This window comes from Pseudorasbora parva, chromosome 21, assembly GCF_024679245.1.
Source record: "Pseudorasbora parva isolate DD20220531a chromosome 21, ASM2467924v1, whole genome shotgun sequence".
NCBI lineage: Eukaryota > Metazoa > Chordata > Actinopteri > Cypriniformes > Gobionidae > Pseudorasbora > Pseudorasbora parva.
In genome coordinates this window covers 18156517-18184408 of record NC_090192.1, presented here as the reverse complement: position 1 = coordinate 18184408, position 27892 = coordinate 18156517, and the positions used below count along the sequence as shown (strand labels likewise).

General features: G+C 37.7%; 1 protein-coding gene across 6 annotated transcripts; it reads right to left on the bottom strand.

Annotated features, from left to right (window-relative positions):
* Positions 1-2493: 2493 nt before the first annotated feature.
* mpp3b (MAGUK p55 scaffold protein 3b) lies at positions 2494-26713 on the bottom strand. 6 transcript variants are annotated; one of them, XM_067429362.1, is made up of 20 exons: positions 26521-26711; positions 20884-21010; positions 20541-20659; positions 20381-20458; positions 18578-18658; positions 17944-18081; positions 17707-17788; positions 15746-15831; positions 15548-15622; positions 15260-15456; positions 11941-12005; positions 10046-10066; positions 9441-9482; positions 8444-8509; positions 7981-8142; positions 7812-7892; positions 7433-7526; positions 7010-7118; positions 3577-3705; positions 2494-3459 (listed from the first exon to the last, which is right to left on the bottom strand). In XM_067429362.1, exons 2-20 carry the CDS (start codon positions 20906-20908, stop codon positions 3280-3282), a joined length of 1830 nt encoding a protein of 609 aa, XP_067285463.1. In that variant the 5' UTR covers positions 20909-21010; positions 26521-26711; the 3' UTR covers positions 2494-3279. The 6 variants fall into 6 exon arrangements, with proteins under 6 accessions (XP_067285463.1, XP_067285459.1, XP_067285464.1 ...); XM_067429358.1 differs by having other exon boundaries at positions 2494-3705; positions 26521-26713; XM_067429363.1 differs by lacking the exon at positions 8444-8509 and having other exon boundaries at positions 26521-26710.
* Between the last annotated feature and the right edge of the window lie 1179 nt (positions 26714-27892).

Here is a 27892-nt window from a genome sequence, read left to right as displayed (position 1 = left end):
GCTCAGCCGGTACATCAAGCCTCTTGCGCGCATTGGTTCACGGTAACTCCCCCTGAGAGCCAATGGGAGAGCACCAGAGCGAAGCGCTCCAGCAATCAGCGCGCAGGAAAAAATCAGCCATGGCGCGCGTGCAAGGCAGAATCAGCCCAGCTGCGAGAGAAAAAAAGCGTCACCCAAATTTAGATAGCATGTAGACCCTGCTGACGCGCGATATTGTGATTTAGACTAATTTCCGTTTTGCATTTCCTTTCTATATTATTATGCATAGGCGATTGTGTCTTTAGGTTAATGACTATTATAAGAAGTTATACGGTCTTCTTCACACATTCAGATATAATGAGGTTATTTGTCGCATTTTTGCAAGTCTAAGCTTGCTCACTTGGCACAACAAATTAGCCTACATAACATTACAACGGCTCATGGAGATGCAGGTTTGAATCTGGCCTGTCATTTTCCCTTCCCTCAGCTTTTAGTTGTTTCCACTGTCCTATAATCTATATGCAACTAGGTAGAAACGCACAGATTTAAATTTAAATAAATTCTGTGTTTTCTAATTATGTTACAAAAATTCCTCTTGCGAGTGCCATCACTTTGAAAATATTTTGTAGAAATGATTCCCTAGTAATCATGAGTGTCTGCAAACCATAGAAAATCATTGGTCAAAATGAGTGGGAACCCTGTCTATAAGTGTGAGATCAAGGCATTGTTGTTAAAGATTATGTCACAGCCTCACAGAGCATTCATTCCAATGATAATCTATCACCTGTGGGTGTTAAACATTTATGAAGCTGTCATGCTTTATTGCTGTTACAATGGATGGTCAACATGCTGTATGTTGCAATGACAGCAGCCTATTGAGTAATGTGACCTACATTAGCAAGGTCCATATCGCAACATTTTACAAAGTGTATAATTTATGATTATCACAAGATGGCTTATTTATGATAAGAATGAACAAAATACAGAGTACAGTATTTCAATTTATGCCATATTTCTGGACATATTGCCATCTTGCAGGACCAAGCACAAATGATGAATATAAGCAAGCCTTTTTGTCAAATATATTATTGTTGTGCATGATTTCTGAAGAACTATTGCTTGGTTAATAATGTATTATATTTAATTGCATATGCTTTTGTTCAGAAAAAGCATACTTATAAGTATGTTACTTGTTTTTTCTTAAAAATTGTCAAATTAATCAGTCTACATAAGCAAAAAATATATTACAATACTTTTAACAAGATGAAAATACTTTAAATTTGAATAATAATTAAAATAAAACATTTCTAGACGCAATATTATATATTTTTACCTTTTAAGTAGGTCCTTTATTCCTTTTGATATGTCTGAGAAAGTTTTGCTAACACTTTAGTCTCTATCTCAAGAGTGGAAACTACAAGCAACAATTGGTCCATTAAGCAAAGACTTGCAAAATAGGAAACACAGACAGCTTTCACAATCATTTTGGCTGCAGCTGGCTATCAGCAGAATGCTGAAATTCCCTATTTAAATCCCATTCTCTTTACAGTGCTAATGATGATGGTCCAAAGTGATAGTCAGTTATATACCTTTTTGTTTTGTTTTTTGTATTTTTTTGTATTGAGGGCTTGTTTTTGTTACAAAAAATTGTTAATACAGATCATTGAAAAGTATGCAATTTCACATAAGCAGGACTATATTTACAATGTTTGGGGCTTTATTATTAACAGTGTGAGTATTGGATTGACTTTCAGGCTTATTGTATTCACAGTGAGAAAACAATGTTGTAGTTATAGATGATTTCCTGTGGCAGGTTGAACAATGTAGGGTGTGTGCTTGATATCAGCAGTCATGCAAACATGTATTAAAGAGAGTCCAAAACAAGACAGTGTTTGTAATTAAGTCTGTATTTTTTCCCCCCTCTTTTTCGTAAAAATTACTTTGAATTGGATTATGCACAAATATGAACATGTTACGTGTGTATATAAGCTGTACGTTTGTTTTTTTTTTTAATGTGTCACTCATTTACGTCCTCAGTGGCCCGAGGTAGACCTGTGTTTGCCCAGCTGGAGTCTGGGCAGGTTTGAATAGTGTGGCAATATTTATAGAGCTTTTACAAGAATATAAGTATTTAGAGAAATCGACTCAGAATGTTATTGTCTATTAGACTCCCATGAGTCTGAAGTGTTTTAAGTGCTTATAAATGTTGGTTTCATATGATCTTGTTAATTAAGTTTGAACAATCCATCTTATTAATGGACACTTCTTCTCATACATTAGTGTCTTTGATTTTTGTGCCGAATTCTACAGTAAACATGAAGAGGTATTTAAAACGTTCCATTTAGTATCATTATCATGCTGGTCTTGTTTTGTGAAGTTTAAATATAGAACTAACAAGTCCCCTAAAGCCTGTTACTACCATCTGCTGCTGGATGGCTGCATTAGCAGTTACTGAACACACAACGACATGTGTGGGCGGGCTCATATTCTCTCTAATAAAAGATACATTCAAAAAAAAGAGATGCAGTCTTTTATTTTTAGTATAACAATTCACATTCAAAAATACTCCATATATTCTAAAATGGTACACATTTATAACATTCTGAACAGTACTGTAGGGCCCTAAAGACATTGACATGCTCTGTGACTTTAATGTGACATATGCCTAGTTAACAACACAGATATCAACAGTCACCATTTTTATACAAATAACTTTGACAAATATGACAATTATGACCGGCTGTGACCAAATACGAAATTTTATTTTATACAGTTATAAACACTTTTGCAAATATACAGTTTGCTATTTTACATCATTCCCATTTACATTTGACTAAATACACACAGTCGGCATAAGATGAAGAAAACAAGACACTTTCACACTAGATGGTTTGCGTGGCAGAAACCAGCTTTGACACAGTGAGTAAACCTGAGTCAGCGTTGTCCTCTCATTCAAGCGGTCCTGTCCTCACTTGATGTTTATTTGTGCAGCTCACTCGACAGAAATAAGAACGACCATTATTTGTCCACAGAAAATGATTTCTTTCAGCTAATAGTGATACATTTCTTGTCAGTGCTACAGTACTTCCATGCAAAATCTTGTGAACAGAAATCTTACTAGCGCAGAACAACAGACCTCACTTTCAATAAGCTCAGACAGCACTTTTATTTTGCTTTGCATTACTTAAGTCAAACAGGATGAATCAGAAACTGGCAAACAGCAGACTCAGAAAGAGGCAGAGAGGTCTATGTTTTCATTACACCATATGTGACTGTTTGAATTTAAGGAGGAAGGAAGGATCAAGATCGGACCCAGCTGACAGGCACCCACTGCGGCTCCCTCTCGAGTCGTTCCAGAATATTCCTTAGCTCTATACAGGCGCTGGCAGAGTCCTCCTTTACTAGGACCCTGTCCACTAGATGGCCATATTGCTGGTCCATCTGCTCGGCTGACTGCCTCATGTCCTGCAGGTCTTCATCCTTCTCGCAATGAGAGAGAAAGAGATACAGAAAAGAGTTTTTGTAAACTGTGTACAATATAAGAGTTGAATGCCTGAAATTTACGAGCACCATTTGGGTAATGCAAATCAGTCTCACCGTGATGTGTCCATTGTCACCCCTTCCTGGTGATGTGGGAGAGCTACGCTGCCGACGAATCTCAGGGATGCGTGGCTTTACAAAGATCACATAGGGCTTAAACTCGGCCGTACGAAGGATTTTCAGGGCCTGGGTATTACAGAAAAAATATATATACAGTCTTGTTCAAAATAATAGCAGTATAATGTGACTAACCAGAATAATCAAGGTTTTTAGTATATTTTTTGTTGCTACGTGGCAAACAAGTTACCAGTAGGTTCAGTAGATTGTCAGAAAACAAATGAGACCCAGCATTCATGATATGCACGCTCTTAAGGCAGTGCAATTGGGCAATTAGTTGAAAGGGGTGTGTTCAAAAAAATAGCAGTGTCTACCTTTGACTGTACAAACTCAAAACTATTTTGTAAAAACATTTTTTTTTTCTGGGATTTAGCAATCCTGTGAATCACTAAACTAATATTTAGTTGTATGACCACAGTTTTTTAAAACTGCTTGACATCTGTGTGGCATGGAGTCAACCAACTTGTGGCACCTCTCAGCTGTTATTCCACTCCATAATTCTTTAACAACATTCCACAATTCATTCACATTTCTTGGTTTTGCTTCAGAAACAGCATTTTTGATATCACCCCACAAGTTCTCAATTGGATTAAGGTCTGGAGATTGGGCTGGCCACTCCATAACATTAATTTTGTTGGTTTGGAACCAAGACTTTGCCCGTTTACTAGTGTGTTTTGGGTCATTGTCTTGTTGAAACAACCGTTTCAAGGGCATGTCCTCTTCAGCATAGGGCAACATGACCTCTTCAAGTATTTTAACATATGCAAACTGATCCATGATCCCTGGTATGCGATAAATAGGCCCAACACCATAGTAGGAGAAACATGCCCATATCATGATGCTTGCACCTCCATGCTTCACTGTCTTCACTGTGTACTGTGGCTTGAATTCAGAGTTTGGGGGTCGTCTCACAAACTGCCTGTGGCCCTTGGACCCAAAAAGAACAATTTTACTCTCATCAGTCCACAAAATGTTCCTCCATTTCTCTTTAGGCCGGTTGATGTGTTCTTTGGCAAATTGTAACCTCTTCTGCACATGTCTTTTTTTTAACAGAGGGACTTTGCGGGGGATTCTTGAAAATAGATTAGCTTCACACAGACGTCTTCTAACTGTCACAGTACTTACAGGTAACTCCAGACTGTCTTTGATCATCCTGGAGGTGATCATTGGCTGAGCCTTTGCCATTCTGGTTATTCTTCTATCCATTTTGATGGTTGTCTTCCATTTTCTTCCACGTCTCTCTGGTTTTGCTCTCCATTTTAAGGCATTGGAGATCATTTCTTTTTAATCAAAGTACGCTGTTCTTCTGAACAATGTCTTGAACGGCCCATTTTCCTCAGCTTTCAAATGCATGTTCAACAAGTGTTGGGTTCATCCTTAAATAGGGGCCACCTGATTCACACCTGTTTCTTCACAAAATTGATGACCTCATTGATTGAATGCCACACTACTATTTTTTTGAACACACCCCTTTCAACTAATTCAACTAATTGCCCAATTGCACAGCCTTAAGAGCGTGCATATCATGAATGCTGGGTCTCATTTGTTTTCTGAGAATCTACTGAACCTACTGGTAACTTGTTTGCCACGTAGCAATAAAAAATATACTAAAAACCTTGATTATTCTGGTTAGTCACATTGTACTGCTATTATTTTGAACAAGACTGTACATCTTAGCATGGATTTCATTATGTTCTCAGCAAAAATGAACACCAGAGTCTCTGCTGATGACTGAAGTAGTAGATTCAAATCCAGATTAAAGGGTTAGTTCACCCAAAAATGAATTACTCACCCTCATGTCGTTGGACACCCGTAAGACCTTTGTTCATCTTCGGAACACAAATGAAGATATTTTTGTTGAAAGCTGATGCCTGAGAAAGGCTTCAAATAGGCCTCCATTGGCATTCAGTACATTCCCACTCACAAGACCCATAAAAGGCACTAAAAACATACAAAAAACGATACAAAGTCCATCTCACTACAGTGGCTGTAAAATAATTTTCAATGCGACGAAAATAGTTATTGTGCTCACAAAAATCAAAATAACAACTTTATCCACCAAGTTATTGATGTGAACTCGACGCATGCGAGAGAATATGACACAGATCCGCTGTTTAGATTCATGACCCGGAAGAGGAGGAGCGCCGCTATCACATGATTTCACGTCTGAGACCTACACGGAAGACAATAACTTGGCAGATAAAGTCATTATTTAGATTTTTGCGCACCAAAATTATTCTCGTCGCTTCGTAAAATTATTGTACAGCCACTGTAGTGAGATGGACTTTGTATCGATGTGTTTAGTGCCTTCATGGGTCTTGAGTGGGAATGTACTGAAGGCCAATGTAGGCCTTTCTGAAGCCTTTCTCATCCATCAGCTTTCAACAAAAATATTTTAATTTGTGTTTCAAAGATGAACGAAGGTCTTACGGGTGTCCAGCGACATGAGGGTGAGTAATTAATGAAATCATTTTTGGGTTAACTAACCCTTTAAGTTGAGCAAAAAATCTTACCTCTGTGAAAGAGATCACCAGTTACACTTCTTTATTATCAAACACTTGTTTACATAGTGACTTACAAATCTGAATATTATAAAGTAATCTACCTCTCTGGAACAATTCATGCATAGATTTATGCATTCATGTTGGTCATATTTTTTGAGGTTGGAAATACAAAAAAAATCTCATCCCTGCTTTATAATCACTAAAAAGCTAATTTGTATGTTCATAGTTTAGCATATGCTAAAAGAAGCCAGGGTGTAGATTTACATTTAAGCTATTTTAAGGCATGAAGAAATTATTTTCACAGGAAAAAACACTTAAATGTGTCATTTTTATCATAGAAGATGAGTTTTAATGGATAAAATGATTGACTGCAGGGGGACTTGGCCAAGGCCATGCACTGTATGCTAATCACATTATTAAATGGTCTATTAGTGTATGACACCAGGAAACTGGTCAGCCCAAATGAGAATAACCAATCAAATTGAAGAAACTGTTCTGCTCGTGCAAACCTAGGTTATTTTGTCACATAGCCTGCAAGGTTATGTGTGTAACAATGTGTGTGTATTTTTCTAGTTGTAGAGTTGCTTTTTCTGACTCCTGGCTTGTTCCTAATAAACTGTATTTCTTCAAAGAGTAACTTGAGAGTGGTGTCAATGTTGCACCGCTGAAGAAGGGAAGTACTAAGGAATCTATTGGACACTTTGGAAGTAGTAAGATGGTAATAACCACCCCAGGTGGTTAAAGCCCACCATAGGCAACTTGGTTTCTAAGCCCCTTAAATCAGATTAAATTATCAAAAGAGCTGAGAATCAGAAATACAGAGAAAAACAATACACTGACGATGGTGACACCATCTCAGCTATATTTACCTCAGGTTGAACATCTACCAGACACACTTTATTTCTCGCCAGGACACTCCGGATTGACTCTAGACTTGTCCCATATTGGTTATTCTTATATTCACCATGTTCAATAAACCTGGACACACACAATATGTGTTTTTCATCAATTAGAACATCAGTAAAATTTTAATTTACAACACTATCAAAGGAATAGTTCACCCAAAAGTGAAAATGCTCTTATCATTTACTCATCCTCATGTCGTTTCAAAACTGTTTGACTTTCTTTTTTCCTCAGAACACATAAGAAGAAAATGTCCATGCAGTTACGATAGATGGTAGCCAAAGTACTCAAGTTTTTGGGTGAACTATGCCCTTAACAAAATGCCACACATATGTGTTACAATACAGTCCAAAAGTGGATCCATCCAACATATTAAAGCTATTTCATACTTATTAGATTGTATGTCAGCCTCAAAGCCCTGCTTGGAGATGAAGTGGTATTCTACACCCTCCTTCTCATGGATCTTCCTGGGTCTTGTTGTGTCTGTTAGAAAATGATTATACAAAATATACCATCATTTAATGTGATTTTGCAATACATGACATTGAGATTAGAACCTACAACTTTAGGCCATCAAACTGAAGCAAGAACAAGTTCAACTTTGATTCAGCTGTATAATGTATCAGTCAGGACCTCCACAGTCTCTAATGTATCAAATCAAATCAAATCATCTTATTTATGTAGTGCTTTTTACAAGTCCAATTGTTTCAGAAGCAGCTTCACAGTGTGAAGAACACAGGAAGAACTAAATGGAAAGAGTAAACTCACGTGGCACAGCGACACCATACCGATGAGGATTCTCAGCAATCACCTTCTGCTTCAGTTCATTGATCCGAGCACCAAGAGATCCTGAAGAGAAAACAACAAAGAAAATGACATCCTGAAGGCAAACAAAGTTAGGCTAATTTAGATTGCTTTGAAATCCCTTGAATCTTACCTATCAGTACAACAAGTCTTGGTTTATCCTGAGGTCTCATCTGATGTAGGGTCACCTCTTCATATATGAGGAACTCATTCTCTGCAGACTCAGCTGGATTAGTCTCTTTGGTCGAACCCTGATGATCCTTGCGGCTTAGCCTGAAGCTTCTCCTAAGACCAGCTGTGAGAGCAGAGAGATTTTCCAATAGATCAACAAAGAAAAAGAACATCTAAAAACAAAGCAGATCAGAAATAGACATTACAGAATTACATGATAGAAGATCAGACAAAAAGACAAGGGTGGAAAGAGGTGCATCCCCAGACTACAAAGATCACGTAGCTCACACTGCTGCTGATTTTATGTAACAGCTGCATCTCAGGAGCAAATAGCAGCACGCTGTTCATCTGCTACAGTGTTATATGCAGTGAATAAGTTAAAGCAGCAATGCATTTACCTAACAAGTATGAAAGAAACGTGGTACCTGAGTAAAACTCCCAGGAAAAGGCCTGGCCACAGGACGGTGCCACCGCCTTACACTTTGGAGAAACTACAACTAATGTTAGACCATCACACATCCAGCATAATTCTATAGAGACTATCACAAGCTATCAGCCATGCCAAAGCCTGCGTGAGCCATTAGCCGAAAGCAATAGTTCCCTGGATATAGCAGTGCACCTGTGCTTTATACTTAAAGGAATAGTTCATCCAAAAATAAATGTTTCAGACTGCATGAGTTCCTATCCTATGGAAGCCCATTTCCGTCAAATAAGAAAATTCATAAATATTTCCTCCTTATGTGGTGGAAATGGAACAATAAAACAGAAATGCTGAAGAACGCCCTGGCCGCTTTTTTTCCATAAAAAGAAAAGTGAATAGGAACTGAAGATGCAAAGTGAAAGATTTTATGTCAAAGTGACATGACAAATCATTGAAATTTGAATATGTGAATTTGCAAAAGAAACATGAGATCTATAGCAATGGGGAAGATTATTATAATAGATGTATATTTATATAATATATATGAATAATGGCAAAAATGTATGTGTGTTCCTCACATATGGGGCGGGGGGCAAACATATTCTTCAATGTTTCTCCTTTTTGTGTTCCACAGAAGTAAGAAAGGCTTACAGGCTCAACTGAATAACATGAAGATGACAATTTTCATTTTTGGGTAAACTGTCCCTTTAAGCAGTAAGCACCAAATCTTCCTCTTAGCAAAAAGCACACACTAAAAACCATTGATACTAAAACTCAAAGAGGGAGTTGTCCAAAGCTAGCAGCGGAGCAGTGGGCTGTCAAGAGGTGACCAATGGCTGGGGTCTTAGGATGTGCCAAGTGCCTGAGCGCTGTGGTGAAGTTTCCCGAAGAACTCACAATAAAACCGGATGGTATTTAAAGCGATTAACACCACACAACAAAGCATCATCCAGAGCCAAAGCCATGTGGAGTGCATTCAGTGTGTAAGGTGCATCTCTCACCTACGTGCTGTCCACTGACACTGCCCTCACTGTCACAGTCCTCTGGAGGGTGGGTGGGTCAGGAAAACACAAGAGATGAAAGGGAGGAGGGGAGAATCAGTGGGGATATATGGGGATATACACTTTACCAGGACGTTTTGTAGGTCAGAAACTCAGAGGTCAGAGTTTTTGGAGAGGCTAAGAGAATCACAACAGCAAAATGAAGCAGCAAGCACTGAGCGTAGGGATTTCAGCATCTGTGTATTCAGATGTTGAATCTTGTAGTTCTTTTCATGGACTGGAGATGATTATAAGTTACAAATACCATACCATTGTCATACCATTTTACAGAATAAATGAATTTAAGAATGAATTTACAAATATTGTAATTTCATCAGGTTACACTTTATATTAAGGTGTCGTGGTTACAGTGTAATTAATTACATAAATAAGTAATACATAATATGAACTCATTCAAAACTTTTACATTTTACGGACTTAGGTTTATGGTTGGTTGTTTTTCTCATTTACTGTAACTACATAGGCTACAAGTCCATAAAAGGAAACTGTGAAATAAAGTGTTACCTTTTATATTTCAGTTCATGACATTTTGCAGAATCACCTACCTTTTTCACAAGATTGGTCAGCTGGGGTAAGCAGAATGAAGAAACAAACACAATTGCAGTAACATGAACAAGTATGGAAAGCAAATTATTAAAGAATATTGCAACTAGTATTGTCAATTCTGATAGGCCTGGTCAACAGTATAAATTAAATTTTCATTTAAAATATGCCGATATCAATTCTAAAAATCCTGAGAACGATTTCAGTGGACTTCCTGCGGCTAGGGCAAAATGTGAATTAAGCATTAAATGTGATTAGATACTTGTGACTCTTATGAGTCGGTTCTGTTTAGTGAATCAAAAAAGCGTTCAGTGTAGCCCAATTCCAGAAATTCTCAGCATTAGCAGAGATTTTTTTTTACATTATATAGCTTAAATGGATTACATTGAAAATGGAATCTAATTTGTGAATCACTCTGAATCAAATCGAGAATCTGCATTGATACTGAGGTTTTTTTTGTTCAACAATCGGACTGAACTGAAGAATTAATCTGATTAAAGCTGCAAGCAGCGATGAAAGGGCCCTCGCAACCGTGCCACCACCACACAGCTTTAGGAAAACAGAGGATGGTGGGCAATATGCATTTAATTATATAAAAATAGAAGGACTATGTCAGTCATTTGTATTTTTTCCACAATTCCTGCTACGAGCTGATGTCTCTATGACTATAACTACATTTTGGCATGTAGATGTCTTTAGGCCAGGACTGCAGGACACATATTAAACATGTGAAGTTTGAGGCAGATCAGACATTGTATGCTTGAGTTACAACAACTTCCTGTTTCATGACGATAATAGTATGCATTAGCACTCAGCTAAGTGTTGCTGGCATGTTTTAGAATATTTCTAGTATGTTTAGTACTCAATTACATATTTTAGTATGTTGATAGTAGTGCATCTCAGTGTTAAATACGTCACTTCTTGTTGCCAGTGGGTGGTGCTATTGCTATAACTGAATTTTGTCATATAGATGTTTTCTGGGCAGGACTCTTCTCAAACATGTGAAGTCTTGGGCAGATTGGACATTGCATCATTGTAAGTTAACTTACTTTTTATGTCATTAATTGCATACATTAGCACATAGCCAAGTGTTGCATGATTTAACATGTTCCCAGCATGTTTGAGACTTGATGGCATGTTTAAATGTGTTGCAGGGAGTTAATCACCATGTAAAACAAGACAAATTGCCCGCAGAGGGCGCTATGTCTGTTATTGAATATAGGCATGTAGATGTCTTCAGGACAGGACTCTAATAAAACATGTGAAGTTTGGGGCAGGTCGGACATTGTATGCCTGAGTTACAACAACATCCGGTTTCAGGGTCTTCACAATGTTTCGTCGCAAAGGCCTTTAGATTAGACTGTGCAAATATGATGTTGATCTGATTAAGTATCTAGGAGGAGTTTGTTAAAGTACAAACAAAAATATAAGCAGAAATATTTCAAATTCAAAATATCTTACTTCCTGTTGGCATGTCAGATTTTTTTTTTTTTTGTAGGTATTTGGCTGTTAAATGTGTCTACCAAATTTACTTGTATGTAAAATGTAGTGAGAATGCCACTCAATTTGTAGGTGGCACTATCGAGCCATTTTGCTAGGCCTAATATTGAAACCAATATCAGACATACATTTTCACCACTTCTGATGTGTGTGCAAAGTTTCATGAGTTTTCGAGCATGTTTATTCCCTCAAAAATATGGTTTATTAGAATAATAATAATTGACTGAGGAATTACAATAGGGTCCAGGTATGCTTTTGTATTGTTTAGTCAGTACACCTCAAAAATATATAATATGAATATCTGCTGCATTTACAAATTTTTGGTTTTCATGTTTACCAGTAACTCAAATCTAGTACTTCTCTAAACTGTCCAGTACATTAATTTCTGAGGACTTACATGGTGTTGCTCTGGGTGATTTAGGGCTCTGATGTGTTCCCATTTTCATCCTATACAACAGTCGCCTGCAAATTTGAGACAAAGAGACAATATATAAATAATTACAATTAAGAAAGAATTATATTGGCAGAATGTCAGAAGAGACAAGAAGTGTGTCCTCAAATTTTTTTTTGAAATAAATAAATCAATCAACTAGTGTTTTAATTAATTTACAATTTTTTACATACATAACTCTGTAATCTAAAAATATGTTTTTTGTTTCTTTCGATGTTGGTACCCCACAAACCACTGCAGGAGGCTTATTTGATTATAAAATTGACCAATCAGAATGGATATTCAAATAATGCAACATAAACTCAAAATGTAACTCAAAATGTTACTCTACTGATTGGCTCTTAACCTGTTAAGAGCCAATCAGTAGAGTAACTTTTGAAACCAGCTTTATTTTCACTTTAAATGGTTTAACCCTAACCCATGCATAATCAAGCCTGTTTGCAATATATGTACATAACAGTAGAGACTTACCAATTCACGAGATTAACAGAATGCTAACTGATATAAAAAAATTGGATGACTAGTAATTTCCTGTTATCTTAATTCTGAAAAAAATATATCTTTTTAATTATTGGACAAAAAACCTCTGCATGTAGTAACATAGAATACTGTCTAACACTTGATGACTGCTCTGTCAAGCCCTCGTCGTCTGTGAGGAACCTGGGTGTGCTCTTTGATAACAATATTTCATTTGAAAGCCACATTTCTAGCATCTGTATAACTGCATTCTTCCATCTTAAAAATAAATCTAAATTGCGGCACATGCTTTCAATGCAAAATGCTGAACAGTTAGTACATGCGTTCATGAGCTCAAGGCTAGATTATTGTAATGATATACTGGGTGGTTGCCCTGCTTGCTTAATTAACAAACTGCAGCTGGTCAAAAGTCCAGCAGCTAGAGTTCTTACTGGAACCAGGAAGTATTAACCTATTAAATGGTTAAGTATTAACCATTTATATGTAAAGCACTTTGAATTGCCATTGTGTATGAAATGTGCTATATAAATAAACTTGCCTTGCCTTGCCTATTAAACTATCAGTTGTGTCAACACTATCCCTATTAAACATCCTATACATTTTAAAATCTTGCTAATTATTTACAAAGCACTAAAGGGTTTAGCTTCCTAGTACTTGAACTAGCTCTTAACGCATTATACTCCATCACGTCTATTGCAGTCTCAAAACTCTGGCCAGTTGATAATACCTAGAACATCTAAATCAACTGCAGGCAGTCAGTCCTTTTCCTATTTAGCACCTACACTTTGGAACAGTCTCCTTAGCATTGTTCAAAGAAGCTGACATACTCTGTAAGTTTAAATCTTGCCTAAAAATACATCTCTACAATGAATTAATGAATAAGGCATTTAGATAGCACTTTCGTATGCACTACTGTACACTCACAGCGCTTTACAACTACAGTATGTCAGGGGTCTCTCCTCAACCACCACCAGTGTGCAGAATCCACTTGGATGATTCGTCAGCAGCCACAGTACAACGTGCGCTCACCACACACCAGCGAGGAGAGAAGAGAGGGTGATAGAGCCAATTCAATGGATCAATGGAGGGCATTTGGCCAGGACACCGGGGTTACATCTAGCCTGATCTGCCAGCGATTTGATTTCATCCTGTAGTCTGGAAACATTTACATTCATTTTTACTTTTGTTCTACTCTTGCGGGAACCAAAAACAGACTGGCTTATCCACCTGGCACGCTATTGGCGTGTTTAACACGGTGACAGATAGAGAAATGATGGGTCGTTGCCTGCTGATCACGCCTCTTGTGGTATGACTGGTTAAAAGACTATCCAAAGACTATCCACTATTGCGTACAGAGTTATTTGAATAATGCCAGTTGATCATGCCTCTTGTGAAGTAGAAAATACAGAGCAGACTCCCCAGACCAATGTTCAATCTTAAATTGAGCTTTGTCTGATGCTAACCAGACAGGGTTACACCGCCACTCTTTATGAGATGTGTCATGGGATTTTTAATGACCACAGAGAGTCAAGACCTTAGTTTAACGTCTCATCCGAAGGACGGTGCTCTTTGACAGTATAGTGTCCTATCACTAAACTGGGGCGCTAGAACCCTCACAGACCACAGGGTGAGCACCCCCTGCTGACCTCACTAACACCTCTTCCAGCAGCTACCTGGTTTTCCCAGTTGGTCTCCCATCCAGGTATAGACCAGGCTCAGCCCTGCTTAGCTTCAGTGGGAAACCAGTCTTAGGCTACAGGGTGATATGGCTGCTGGTTATGACTATGGCATTCACATAGAACATTATCAATTTATATTATTCAAATCAGTTAAATGGGAGTAGGCTGCATTAACTAGATCTGCCGGAACCGGGAACACCGATTTACTCTTTAGTTAAAAAAAGAATGGCATCTATGCTAATTTTAGTCTCTTTGTTTATCCCAATGTTTACTGCAGTCAGCCGGATCCGGGTCGTATCCAGATCAGATGGTGGACCTGCGCTAGATGTGACCAACGCAGCCCTGAAGTGTCTACAGACACCGTGTCAACTAGACTCTCCTCTGTGAAGGCCTCATCGACATGACATGCAGTGGCTCTGATTCTCAACAAACCCGTCTCCTGTGTGATGACTCTGAGCTTCAACCAGATGGAACTGGACAAATACTCTGAATGTTCTGATCTAATATGACTTCAGACTTGTAATGTTGCCTGAATCATAATCATACATTGTTTGTTTGTTGCCCAGAGGAAAACTGGCACCCCGACTGAGCCTGGTTTCTCCCAAGATTTTTTTCTCCATTATGTCACCTGGTGGAGTTTTGGTTCCTTGCCACCGCCATTTCTATTGCCTTTGGCTTTTGGCTTGCTCAGTTGGGGACACTAAATATTCAACTGTATTACTTATCTGCCTGCATTGACACTATATGAGAACTAAACTGAGCTGGATGACATCACTGCTTTCTCCAGAGCGGCTGTAAAGCCAAATCATATTATGTTGCATTATTTTCCTGTTACCACTGTAAAGCAGCTTTGAAACAACCTGCATTGCAAGAAGCGCTATATAAATAAAGGTAACGACTTGACGGAGACTTTCAACGTATTCAAATAATTCCAAATTACTTAAGGATCCCTCAGAAGTAAAAGAGTGAACAAAAGAGCATTATAAATATGAACAAATCATGATTGCACCCACCCCTTTGTGGACCACCACTTCATGTTAAATACATCTGGTTTATTTGGGACCACTGATGGTAGATAAAGGGTAACTGTTGACATGTGTAGTGTGTACCTCTCCTGGAACTGTCTTGAAGGAACGAGGCCAGCACGTAGGTTGCTGTCTCCCACTCTTTTGGCCTGCCACCACGTTGGGTCGTCCTGGCTCACCACCTGCAGGATGTCCCCACGTGTGAAAGGCAGTCCTGCCTCCTGGCAGGGTGTGGCCTTGTCCTCATATGGCGTGTAATCAAACAGGGCTCTTAAATACACCTTGAAGAGACAGAAAATAACATTGCATACATTGCGTGCAGCAGCGGCTATATTCTATCCTATGTCTTTCAAATAAAGTGATTGCATTCACCTTACTCTCCTTGAATCTGTCCTCCTCCTTAATGGCAGGGATAATCTTCAGAGTGATCGAGCCTTGAGACTGAGACTGCAGCCCGACAAACAATAATCAAGAACACTAAATCACACAAGTGCCTTTTCAGATAACGAATCTTAAGGGAATGACTCAGCTTTTGTAAAAAAAAAAAGAAAAGAGGAATAGTGAACACACCAGAATCTGGCTGATCTCCTCAGGACGTTTGTGTATAATGAGATTTCCATTGACCTCTCTCAACTCATCTCCAACATGCACCAGACCTGAAGGAGAATTCAATAAAGTGTCATCATGGTGCATTTAAAATATGGATATGAAGGTCTTATACTAAACACTTTTCTAATTTAAAGTGTAACTGATTTTCAGCCCGCTTTGTATTGTTATAATGCCACAAGTATATATGAAAATAAACAATGTTTACTCACATTCTGTGTTACTTGGACCAAAATCATGTTTATTTTTCAGCAAAGGCTTTTGACAACTCCAGGGCTTTCAACAGGACTACATATTCCATGTTGTTTATACTTTCCCATGGACAGTTGTAAAGGTAGATTTGATGAACTATACTGTTTGTATTGTATTCTTGGAGTTCTGTGCTGAAATACACCCTGAAATAGTCTGCACATATAGTATATGTCTTGCACACTCTCCTTTAAATCATGATATAGGTGACTGAATTTTTTGACACTTTTTTCTGTTTCACAATACTTAAAGGTGTGTTTGTTTCTTCAGTAGAACACAAATTAAGATTTTTAACTCCAACCAAAGTCTAAGTATAATGTGTAAGTCGACACCATTATAAATAAAAGTTTGCAAAGAACTATTTCGTACAAAAGCAAGGCAGTAATTGTGGTTAGCGTATCCATAGCAGACTGGTGGAATTGGCCTTGGACAGCAGCGTGCATTATGAGTATTATTTAATTCAGATAATTATTTAACTTAATTATTGGACAGAAAAGCTCCACAAGTATCCCATGGCTTGGCTTGCTCAGTTGGGGAACCTAAAATTAAGATCTGAGTTATTCAACTAAATATACAAATTAAATTGATTAATTAGGTCATATTTAATTTTATAAACTAGCTAAATCAAACTAGCCAAAACAAATTTTGTTGCAATATTGTCCTGTTTTACACTGTGAAGCTGCTTTGAAACAATTGTCATTGTAAAAGCGCTATATAAATAAAGTTTATTGATTGATGGATTATTGAAGTGTGTCATAACCCTCATCCCCCACACCCAATCTGCAGCCAAGTTTTATTGAAATCCCATTTTGCCAGTGGTGAAGTACTACCCCTTTAATACTACATTTTACATAATTATCTTCATGACCTTATACTATAGATTATACACATATCTTTATAATTAATAATAATTTTAAAAAATACAATAAAAAATAAAAAATACATTTCTTTGTTTTAAACTTTTTGCTAAACCCTAAAACTCAATTTTCAGGAAAAAATTAAAATCCTAGATTTTGGTACCCCACTGTATAGAAAAACATAATTGGTGGCACATTAATATCTACAAATATTTCTCAGTCTTGTTTTGTTGTTTTTCATTGAACGTCATAACATTGCATGCATACTAATGGAATTATTCGATAATCTTCCCCACAATGTGCACATCATATCTCATCAGAATTTCCATGGCAACCATGAAATCTGCTCTGTATATTTCCATTATAATCTGTAATCCCAAAGCAAATCATAATCTCAAGGATTTTGGTCAATATTTTGCTATTGATCAGAAAAATCTGCAATGAATGCTATTAATGTCAAAGAAATAATGATTCTGCTGTGATTACAGTGTCCCTGGTTGCTGACTTTTAATTTTCATTTAATTCCATTTGTCTTTCTTTTTTTTTTGATTTCTAACAAGAGAGATTCTCTGTAATTATTTACATAAAACTTGGATAAATGGTTATTCAATCCCCTCACTTTATCTCTCCATTGCGAATTGAGTTGTCTGTCATGGTTTTACAGATTCAACGGTTTTTGGATGGTTCCTGATTGCATCATCGCAGATTATGTTACATCAAATCTGCTGAGATAGTTGTCTGGCCACAGTGTAAAAACACAGAGTTGGCATGGGGAAAAAATGTTATGCTGACAAGAGGAGGGAGCAGGCTGTCACTCACCACTGCGGTCTGCAGCACCGCCTCTCATGATCCTAGCAACCACCACAGCTCCAGTTACCTCGTCCCTGCGGATGGTAGCACCCTAAAGAGACACAATCGAGATGCATTATATAAGATTGTTATATAAGTCTAGATTTCTTATGTCTTAGTGGTGGACAGAATAGCCATTTTATAGACAAAACAGCTCAACCATCATAAAATACATTTAATATATCCTGCTCTGGTGCTGAAACTCACAAGAGGCTCCTTGTTCTTCACCAAACGCACAATCTTCACTGATTCTTCCTCCAGTTCATCATCTAGATCATCCGGTAGAGGGGGGAGCACAGGCTCAAAATTCTTCTGTGCCACTGTGTCATGTACTGTTAGCACTGCCTGATGGGTCATGGAGAGAATAATCACAACAAAAGTTGACAGGATGATCCTCTAGTGTTCTGGAAGTAAGAATGTGTATGTGTGTAAAAGTGAAAGAGAATTAATGTGTGGACACAGATGGATTGACTGCGAATAGAAATAAAAAAAGAGATGCATTGCGAAATGCCACCTGATTCTATTTTGTCATGCTGCACATAATTAAATAAAAATGAATTAAGCTTAATTTTGCCAAGATTGTTTTAAATACTGGAATAATTGTGTCAGCCTAATTTCTGTAACAGAATTTGCATACCAATGCTGAGGCTTTCAAATAAGACAGATTTTAAGAATGTAAAGTGTTTGCGTGAATCATTCTGACCTTATATTTTTTTCTAAAAATATCATACATTGTATTTTAATTCACAGTCAGATGATTTTTTTAGACATATCACCAACAACAAAAAAATACAGACATTTCGGGAAATCTCTACAGAAGGCACAAGTGTGACTTTTGCACCTTCACATGTGGAGTGGTGAGAAGTGTTAATAGCTCCCTCTCATCGTCTTCCAGCGGTCCGTTCTGTAGCTCCTCTGCGACCTGTTAGTACAAACCGCAAGACCAGTTTAATCAAAAATGCAAAAACGGGAGAACAATCTACTGGGCTGCCACTCTAAGAAAAATCATTGCAACCCCATCTGCCACCCCATTAATCCTAGTATAAAATATAAATGCAACCAGTGTTTTCTGTGCCGCATTGTAGCAGCTGCTCTTAAATATATGATGACATAAAAGGAACAGCAGAAAAAAATGTCTGCTGCACTGCAAATAGTTGTTATTTTGAACGCTGTTGAAACTATTTGTGTCGATTCTGAGACTACTCGCTCCATTGTCACCATGGATATAGGCCATCATATTTGCCATCCAATCCGACTAAATAATTTGATTTTTTTAATCTATTTTAGGCTTCTACTCATTATATTTGAATAAAAGCCTAAATGAAATGTTAATCATATAAAGTGAATGTGTCTTTTCAGAAAATTTGGACTAAACTGCTTAATTCATATATAGTTTTAAGATCTTTTTGGCCTGGTTTTACAGTAAGGCTAAGATTAAGTCAGGATTAGGCCTTATTTACATTAAAACATTTAAGTAGCTTTTTATAAAGGTGCCTTAGAAAAGAGGTAATAGCAGCGAGATATTTTAATATACATCAGTGCAAGTTGCTTTCAGTTAAAACAGCTAAAACATGCATTTTAGTCTGTGTCAAGACTTAAGCCTTGTCTGTGAAACCGGAGATTTACAAACTTTTTGAAGCATCAAAATGGTAGTTGCGTGGACTAGTAATAGTGGGACAGAAATCTTTCAGATTTAATAAAAATATCTTTATTTGAGTTTCAAAAATGAATGAAAGTCTTACAAGTTTGGAACAACATGAAGGTTAGGTGAGTAAATGTGTCATGGTTCTGTTATGTTTGGACTGGGTAATTTTCCTTTCTGAGTGTTTACATTTTTTATTTGTCTGTGGATATTATTAAAAACTGCCTTAGATTTATTTCTTCGTTGTGCATGTTACTACAGCCAGTTTGTGACAGAGTGATGACGACAATTTCTATTTTTGGTTGAACTAACACTTTAAGTCTCAGTGTTAAGCTCTTAAACTTAAACTGCTAATACATACACAAACAAACAAACAAACAAACAAACAAACAAATGAATGAATAAACGAACAAACGAACAAACGAACGAACGAATGAACAAACGAATGAACGAACGAACGATTGAACGAACGAACAAATAAATAAATAAATAAATAAATAAATAAATAAATAAATAAATAAATACATAAATAAATAAATAAATGCAGTCCTGGAACTTCTGGTATATTACAGAAATACTCTTTAAACTGAAAGATGAAGGCTGTGATAGTCATTGTCCATTAGAGGAAGCAACGGCCTAGGGCTTCATTTGAAGCCTAATGTTTTTCTATCAGTTTCCATCTTTTTGAATGAAAATAAATAGATTGATTATCTAGTTGTACATATAATTAATGACCACATATCACATGCCTATTAACAGTAAACATTTTTATACATGTTTATGTAATTCCTTTTAAATTTCAGTTGCCAGTTTCATCAAACCCTATGATTGGACGTTATTGTTTTATTTTACATTAAATTTATTAAATGTAATATTTAGAAACAATTTTTACTGATACTAAACATTTGAAGGGGTGTATATTATAATATTATGAAGACATATATTAGATATATAATGAGGATTTGATTGTTTGCAGTGTGAGGGTAGAGATAACACACTTACATCTTCAGCCAAGCAGGATGCGCTGTGGAACACTGGGGTTGGACTCTGAATCTGGAACTGCCTCAGTCGCTCATGGATCTACAGGAGAGTTCAGTACAGATGGATAATCATTCACAAAAACACTGTTAGGATATTGGACATTTTCTCCAGCATTACACACTTTCATAAGATAGCTGAGGCTCCTCTCACTGAAGACCTCCCTGAGGAAGACCAGGTCCTCCTTATGATTGGCTTCTGGATGCAGCTGGGAGGTGAGGAGGGCTAGCATCTCATGTAAACCTGTAGCATGCAAGAGTAATGTTGCGTTGACTGATATAGCAGGACTTACTGACATCTATTTGTGTGGATGTACTGTAACATCACATAAAAACTAATATGTTTTATTAGGGAGCATGTATGACTGTCTTTCAATATTAATTTCTTTATGTGTAAAAATTACTGAGGGTTTCTTTAATACAATGATCAAGAGAGCTTATTTCATAAAATGTGGCTGTATGAAGTACCTGTGGTAGGTGAGAGAACGGGCATGGCTGCTCATAAAACAGACAGAGATGCAGGAAAAATGGTTCTCTTCTTTTCTCAGATCACTCAAAATGCGGGCTCATCTGAAAAGCCTGTAAGCCACAAAACCTTAAGAGAGAAAAAGCAAAAAAAATTGGGCAACATTAGGAAACCATTCTGTTCCTTTCTGTAGATTACATTGTAAATAGCTGTTCAATAATTATGTGACACATCAAATCAATAAGGTGAATCCTCTATGACAATTGGAGGGTAATAATATTTTATGCTCATTTGATAAGTGATGCACTACCATCATGGTGAAATTTCATCTTTAAAAAAAAGATGAGATGGAAAAAAAAGACTGGGAATACAAAACAAGCAGAAAAAAGAGGAAAGGAGGAGACTAACAAATGTGACAATACTCATTCGGCATGGCATTAAAGTCAATTACACTTAGTCATCTCAGTTTAATCCGGATAGAATGAGTCAATTGAAGAAAAGCATCTCTCTTCAGAGGGGACATATATTCTGGTGGTCTGCACCGTTCCCTGTAAATGAGTCAAGTAAGTAGAAATATGATCACTTCACTTGAAAAAAAGTCCCGGGGGATATAACCCCCATGGCAGCAACAATCAATCCTTTAATACTTCATTGTTTTTCATTGAGAGAAACATCACATGAAACAGTGAAATCTGCTACTTTAAAGTCCCTTTAACCAAGTCTGAAAATGATGCTTTTTAATTTCACTGCAAGCTAGGTTAATAATTTAGCCCATCATTTCCCATTTTCTCATACAGTAACCTACTATGTTCCCATGATCTGACGGAGAAGCTCAAATCTGTGACAATGGTGATAGGTATTAGTTATTGTGGAATTGCATATTGATGTCTGTATATTGTACAACTTAAAATCATATTTAAACATACACTATATGGCCAAAAAAGAATAATAAAATAATAATCATTTGTGACATCTGCGTTTACATGCATATGAACTTTAATGACATCACATTCTTAATCCGTTGGTTTTAATATTGAGTTGGCCCACCCTTTGCAACTATAACAGCTTCAACTCTCCTGGGAAGGCTTTCCACAAGGTTTAGTAGTATTTATGAGAATTTTTTACCATTCTTCTTGAAGCGCATTTGTGAGGGGGTAAAAAAAAATGCTCTTCTTACTTACATTTACATTTACATTTAATCATTTAGCAGACGCTTTTATCCAAAGCGACTTACAAAAAAGGGGAGAGTAATAGAAGCAACGAAACAGACAAGTCAATTGGGTTACTTAAAAATGACTTCACTCCATGATGTTGAAGTTATGTGAACACATTATGTTTGTTTAACTTGATTCATGTGGAACCAATGTACATGATTAAATCATGTAAATCCAACACCTTTTTTTTCAGTGTGTATATTCTATGTAATTTGCCCTTACACCAATGGGCCTTAAAAAATTCTTAAATCAGAGCAGAGAGTCTTAAATTCATAAAGTGATGATGATGGCATTACATTTTGTAAGTCAAGTTACCTTTTATAGCGCTTTTTACAATCCTGATCATTTCAAAGCAGCTTCAGTGTTAAACAGGAAAATAATGCAAGAGAATGTGATTCGGCTGTACAGTCGCTCTGAAAAAAAAATGTCATCCAGCTCATTTCAATTATCATAAGCCCCTTTCACACTGCATGTCGGACCCGCAATATTCCCGGAACATTGCCGGGTCGCCTTCTGTGTGAAAGCAACCACGTCCCGGCATTGATTACCGAATTCGACCCGGGTCGGGGACCTAGTAATATTGCGGTATTCGACCCGGGACGAGCGCTGTGTGAACAAAAGCCGAAACTAATGCCGCAACGTGTACGTAGTTATCGTGCGACTCCTAGAGCTTGTTTTTTCAATAATACAACCCTGCAGTGCCAGAACAGCTAGTCTGTCTTTTAAACGCAGAGAGTGTTCGTATACAAAAGAAACTGAAATTAAACAAGCAGAAATGTGTGCAAACTGGACACAAGTCGAGACCACGGAGCTCCTTACTATCCGCGCTGAAGCTGAGATCGCTCACCATTATACGTCACATCAGGATGTCACGTGTCAACTCGACCCGGGACCGTTAAGCGTTGTGTGTGAAAGCGCACATATTACAGTATTTCGCTGGCAGTGAGAATGGACCAAATCTAGCATCCCGAGAACAAATGCCGGGTAGCATTATCCGTGTATTTGCCGGAATCGCAGTGTGAAAGGGGCTATATAGTGTCAGTGCAGGCAGATCAGTAATATAGTTAAAAATGTTTTGTCCTCTCCCCACTAAATTTGCAAAATCATGAATAGCTTCCTCAGTATCATTGTCCTGTTTTTTAGTACAAACATCTAAACATCTTTAGATATAAGAAACATTTACTTGTACAAATGCAAATGTAAAATTAAGTCCGGAAAACTCTAAAAAAACGTATTTGTATTTTAATTTAATTGTTTATTCGTATTTTTGTTAAATTAATTAAAAAGTGATGGACGTCAAGTTGCAAGTTGTATTTCCAAACTTGAAGTGTTGCTAATGCCAATACAACTCGTGTTTCTCCCTAGACATTAACATGTTGGCATATTGTATTCCCCTCAATGTATTTCTTAAATTAACCTCCAAAAAATCCTGTATATTAGCCTGGGAAAACCCAGACAACTTCTGGCAAATTTAGATTTGCTCTGCAAGTAGTCTGGCAAAGAGCCTATTCAAACCAATTTCTTATCCAAAATTGCGACACCAATCAGAAACATTGGGGCGGGCTTTACACGATGACGACAGCACAGTGATGGTAAAGAAGCAGATTTTGTACATTACAAAATGGATGGAATCCATGGACGCCATGGAACATCACTCGTTCGAATCAGCTATCGCGTCTGTTTTAAGCGATTTCAACTTTTCCATTTCATTAAAACCCGAGCAAAGAACAACACTCGGCTACCAGATGTGGATTACAGCGGCTACTTTGATGAGGAAGATGAGGAGTGTGATCATGTGCTAACACCACAGCAGCTCTGGCCTTTCTGTGCTTATTTCCTCAGACTAAATCTGGTAGTCATGTAAAAATTGTAAATAATTTTAAATAAATAACTAGTGTAACCATACTCAAGTGTGAACATGTCACACATCTGAAATGACTGAATTTGAATAAAGTTTGTGATACACAATTTTTCAAAGACTCATCAATATTATTTTATTTTCAAAATATTGCAAATCGCATTCTTATCGCAATACAAATGCCTTACAATAGGGGCAAATGCGATCAGAGCTTGTTTTCTCTTCGACCATCAATCTGAGATGTTTCAGTCGGTCTGGGATGCTATTAGGTGTTCAAAATTTGGCAAAAATGTTGATGGAGTGGCAGTGGACACCTAGCCTAGAAATCCACCCTAGCGGCAGCAAATCTAATCTGCCGTGAGTTTCGTCTAGCAACTCTCAGTACACTTCTGAGCTGTAAAAACCAAACTCTGGTCAGGCCAGTCACATCGTGTATAGAGTCGGTGGGCGGGGCTTAACATAATGACGGCAGAGTTGCGCTTGCGTGCTACTTGTAAACACACAGAAGCTGGCGAACAGCGGTCTTTCGAATCAGCTTTGACCGCGACTCTGGAAGACTTGGAGTAAAGCTTTTCTCTAAGAAAAGAACAAGGAATGCCACTGAAGTCATTCTTAAGAAGGGAAGACTCTGGGTTCAGGCCGAAATTTACTCCCTATAAATTATATGTAATTGTGAACTTGTGAAATATGTACTGAGGAGGGAAGGGCTTCACTTGTGCCAATAATAAACTGATCCAGAAGACCTATTTAAGTTTGAAAATAATTAAATAGCCAACTCAAGAACCTTATGCAACCAAATATGGTTCTTTAAAAGAGATTCTTTGTTGAGCCTAAAAAAATTACTTTCCTTTTTAGGTAAATATTTCATGATTGAATATACATTGAAGAGAGGACAGAAAAAATTGGTTTGATTGAGTATTTGTGGTTTCAGCAAAAATTTAAACATAGGCCTATGTTTTCATAAATCACAACCTTGTGCTGTTGAAATAGTCAATCTGAAAGAATTTTGAATATTTCACATATTTAGCTTAAACTCTCAGTACAGATGAAGAAATATTGAGGGGTGTCATGATTTTAAATTTTGGTACAGCTGTAACCTTACTATAGACTTTTTGTTTTCTGAAAGCCCTCTAATCCATGCTGATTCTCTCAAAATAATTTATCTTTCCCATTCGCTCTGATTATGACGTACATGATGGAAAGATTACGCTACTCTCTGTCTCTCTCCATCTTCCTCACATGCTGAAGCTGCATTGTGAGCATTCTCACCAGACATATGCTCAAGATCAGGGTAATCTTGCTAGTACTTTGCAGACCAGCTTCCCATTTGAGAAATCCATCATTATAAGCGTCATATGCAAAATGCCACCCCATAGCCACCAAACACAAAACGTAACTGTTATTAATGCCAAATTGCAAATGGTTCTCCCCAGCGAAACCACCAGGTTTGCAGTCTGAAGACCTTGGGCCTGTTCTGTATGACCTTTTATCATCCTCTCTTTTCCCAGAAGAACGGGGTATTTTGCCCAGTTCTCGCCTTATATGGAATGATTCATGTAAGGCTGAAAACGTGCCCTGCTGGGGGACAAGGTCAGTCAGCCACTCTTCTGCCACCATCTGTCCCTTTCACTATCACGTACTGCTAAAGGCCACCATTAGTGATGACAGTTCTGGCTCTGGTGTGTGTGTGTGTGTGTGTGTGTGTATTGTGTATAAATGCTTGTATGGACACAAGCATGGGCGGCAAACACATCAAATGAAATATATTTGGAGAATTATCATAAAAGACATCAGCAGGAGTCACTGAGCCCTATGACGCGTAATTCATTCAAATTCATCAGATTATCAGAAAACAGCCTGTCCATCAAATCAAAACACGTCGCAATACTGTATGCACCTGTTTTACGAGCAGATTCATTAGTTGACAGGTTGCACATGATCACACATGCCTATACAAACACACATATGGAGACTTTCCATCGACCAATTTTTGTCTTATTGAGAGCAAAGTCAGCAAACTATATTTTCTATCATCTACACATCATACTAACCCCTTTTTTCTTTTGCATTTTTATATCATCACTAAGATATTTCGTATGTTTATTGAGAAATGTGTCTGTTTGAGACACAAAACATAGGCAAAACCTAATCCACACACACACACAGTCATGAAAACACAAATCACAGGTGCAAGGGAATACCTATAAGCTCAAGACAGTCTAAAAGCAGAAGCTCGGTGGAACAAATACAAAACATAAAAAATGCCACATTTACACCATTTACATAGTCCAATTCAGTAATGCTTTCTGAATGCATTTACTGTGACAAACTAAAATGAATCTTGAGAAAAATTAAGGGACTCCCAGCATCCCTCTACCTCAGTCCAGCGGACGTGCATCTCAGAGTCTCTCCAAAACTGTCTGTCACGGAATGTGGCCAGTGAAAAATACATCACTAGATGTTGAGATCCTTTTAAATGCTGAATCCTTCCCCCTGCTGTTCACTCTGTCTGCAGAGCGGATTATACAGCCGGCATGCAAAAGGGAGAACGCCCCCGTATCTCTTACCTTTCACCGCCCGTGCGTGCGTGAGAGCGTTTCCGCTTTCATGGAAAGACCCTCCGCATCTCTGTGGCGATTCCTTCTACCTCAGTGTGTGTCGGTTGGTCGTTGCCTCCCCCCTTTCCTTGCTCTCTCACATACAATCTTCAGCCCTCCCTCTTCAATCTCTTGCTTTTATCACCATCCCCCCACTGGTCCTTCCTCTCTCTCCTCTAATGATGCTCGCTGTGATATGGCAGCAGCTGATCGGCAGCGCCTGATTCTGGATAGTGTTGTGTACTTACAGCAATAAAAAAAATTAAAAAAAAAATTATAACTTCTCAATAACGTGCGCTCATAGTAGATTTGAACACAAGGATACAATAGCAACAAAAACTGACAGCCTGCTCCCTGACATGAGTAGTCATGAGATTATTTGTTAGACTCATGAGGATCTGGGTCATAACTTTCCTTCTCCTTAATCTTTTTATTATTAGACCATACTATCTACAGGTCCTTCTCAAATAATTTGCATATTGTGATAAAGTTCATTATTTTCCATAATGTAATGATAAAAATTAAACTTTCATATATTTTAGATTCATTGCACACCAACCGAAATATTTCAGGTCTTTTATTGTTTTAAGACTGATGATTTTGGCATACAGCTCATGAAAACCCAAAATTCCTATCTAAAAAAAAAATAATAGCATATTTCATCTGACCAATAAAAGAAAAGTGTTTTTAATACAAAAAAGTCAACCTTCAAATAACTATGTTCAGTTATGCACTCAATACTTGGTCGGGAATCCTTTTGCAGAAATGACTGCTTCAATGCGGTGTGGCATGGAGGCAATCAGCCTGTGGAACTGCTGAGGTGTTACGGAGGCCCAGGATGCTTCGATAGCGGCCTTAAGCTCATCCAGAGTGTTGGGTCTTGCATCTCTCAACTTTCTCTTCACAATATCCCACAGATTCTCTCTCAGGAGAGTTGGCAGGCCAATTGAGCACAGTAATACCATGGTCAGTAAACCATTTACCAGTGGTTTTGGCACAGTGAGCAGGTGCCAGGTCGTGCTGAAAACGAAATCTTCATCTCCATAAAGCTTTTCAGCAGATGGAAGCATGAAGTGCTCCAAAATCTCCTGATAGCTAGCTGCATTGCCCCTCCCTTTGATAAAACACAGTGGACCAACACCAGCAGCTGACATGGGAACCCAGACCATCATTTACTGTGGTTACTTGACGCTGGACTTCAGGCATTTTGGCATTTCCTTCTCCCCAGTCGTCCTCCAGACTCTGGCACCTGATTTCCGAATAACATGCAAAATTGGCTTTCATCCGAAAAAAGTACTTTGGACCACTGAGCAACAGTCCAGTGCTGCTTCTCTGTAGCCCA

What these genes read in the sequence shown, in the direction of transcription:
- mpp3b (XM_067429358.1), bottom strand. Translation starts at nt 20,908, where the DNA reads ATGCCCGTTCTCTCACCTACCACAG. An exon ending in CGGTGCTGCAGACCGCAGTG is followed by an intron (nt 15,832 to 17,706) that starts GTGAGTGACAGC and finishes ATTCTCCTTCAG; the next exon opens with GTCTGGTGCATGTTGGAGAT. An exon ending in GTATGGTGTCGCTGTGCCAC is followed by an intron (nt 7,527 to 7,811) that starts GTGAGTTTACTC and finishes ATTTTCTAACAG; the next exon opens with ACACAACAAGACCCAGGAAG.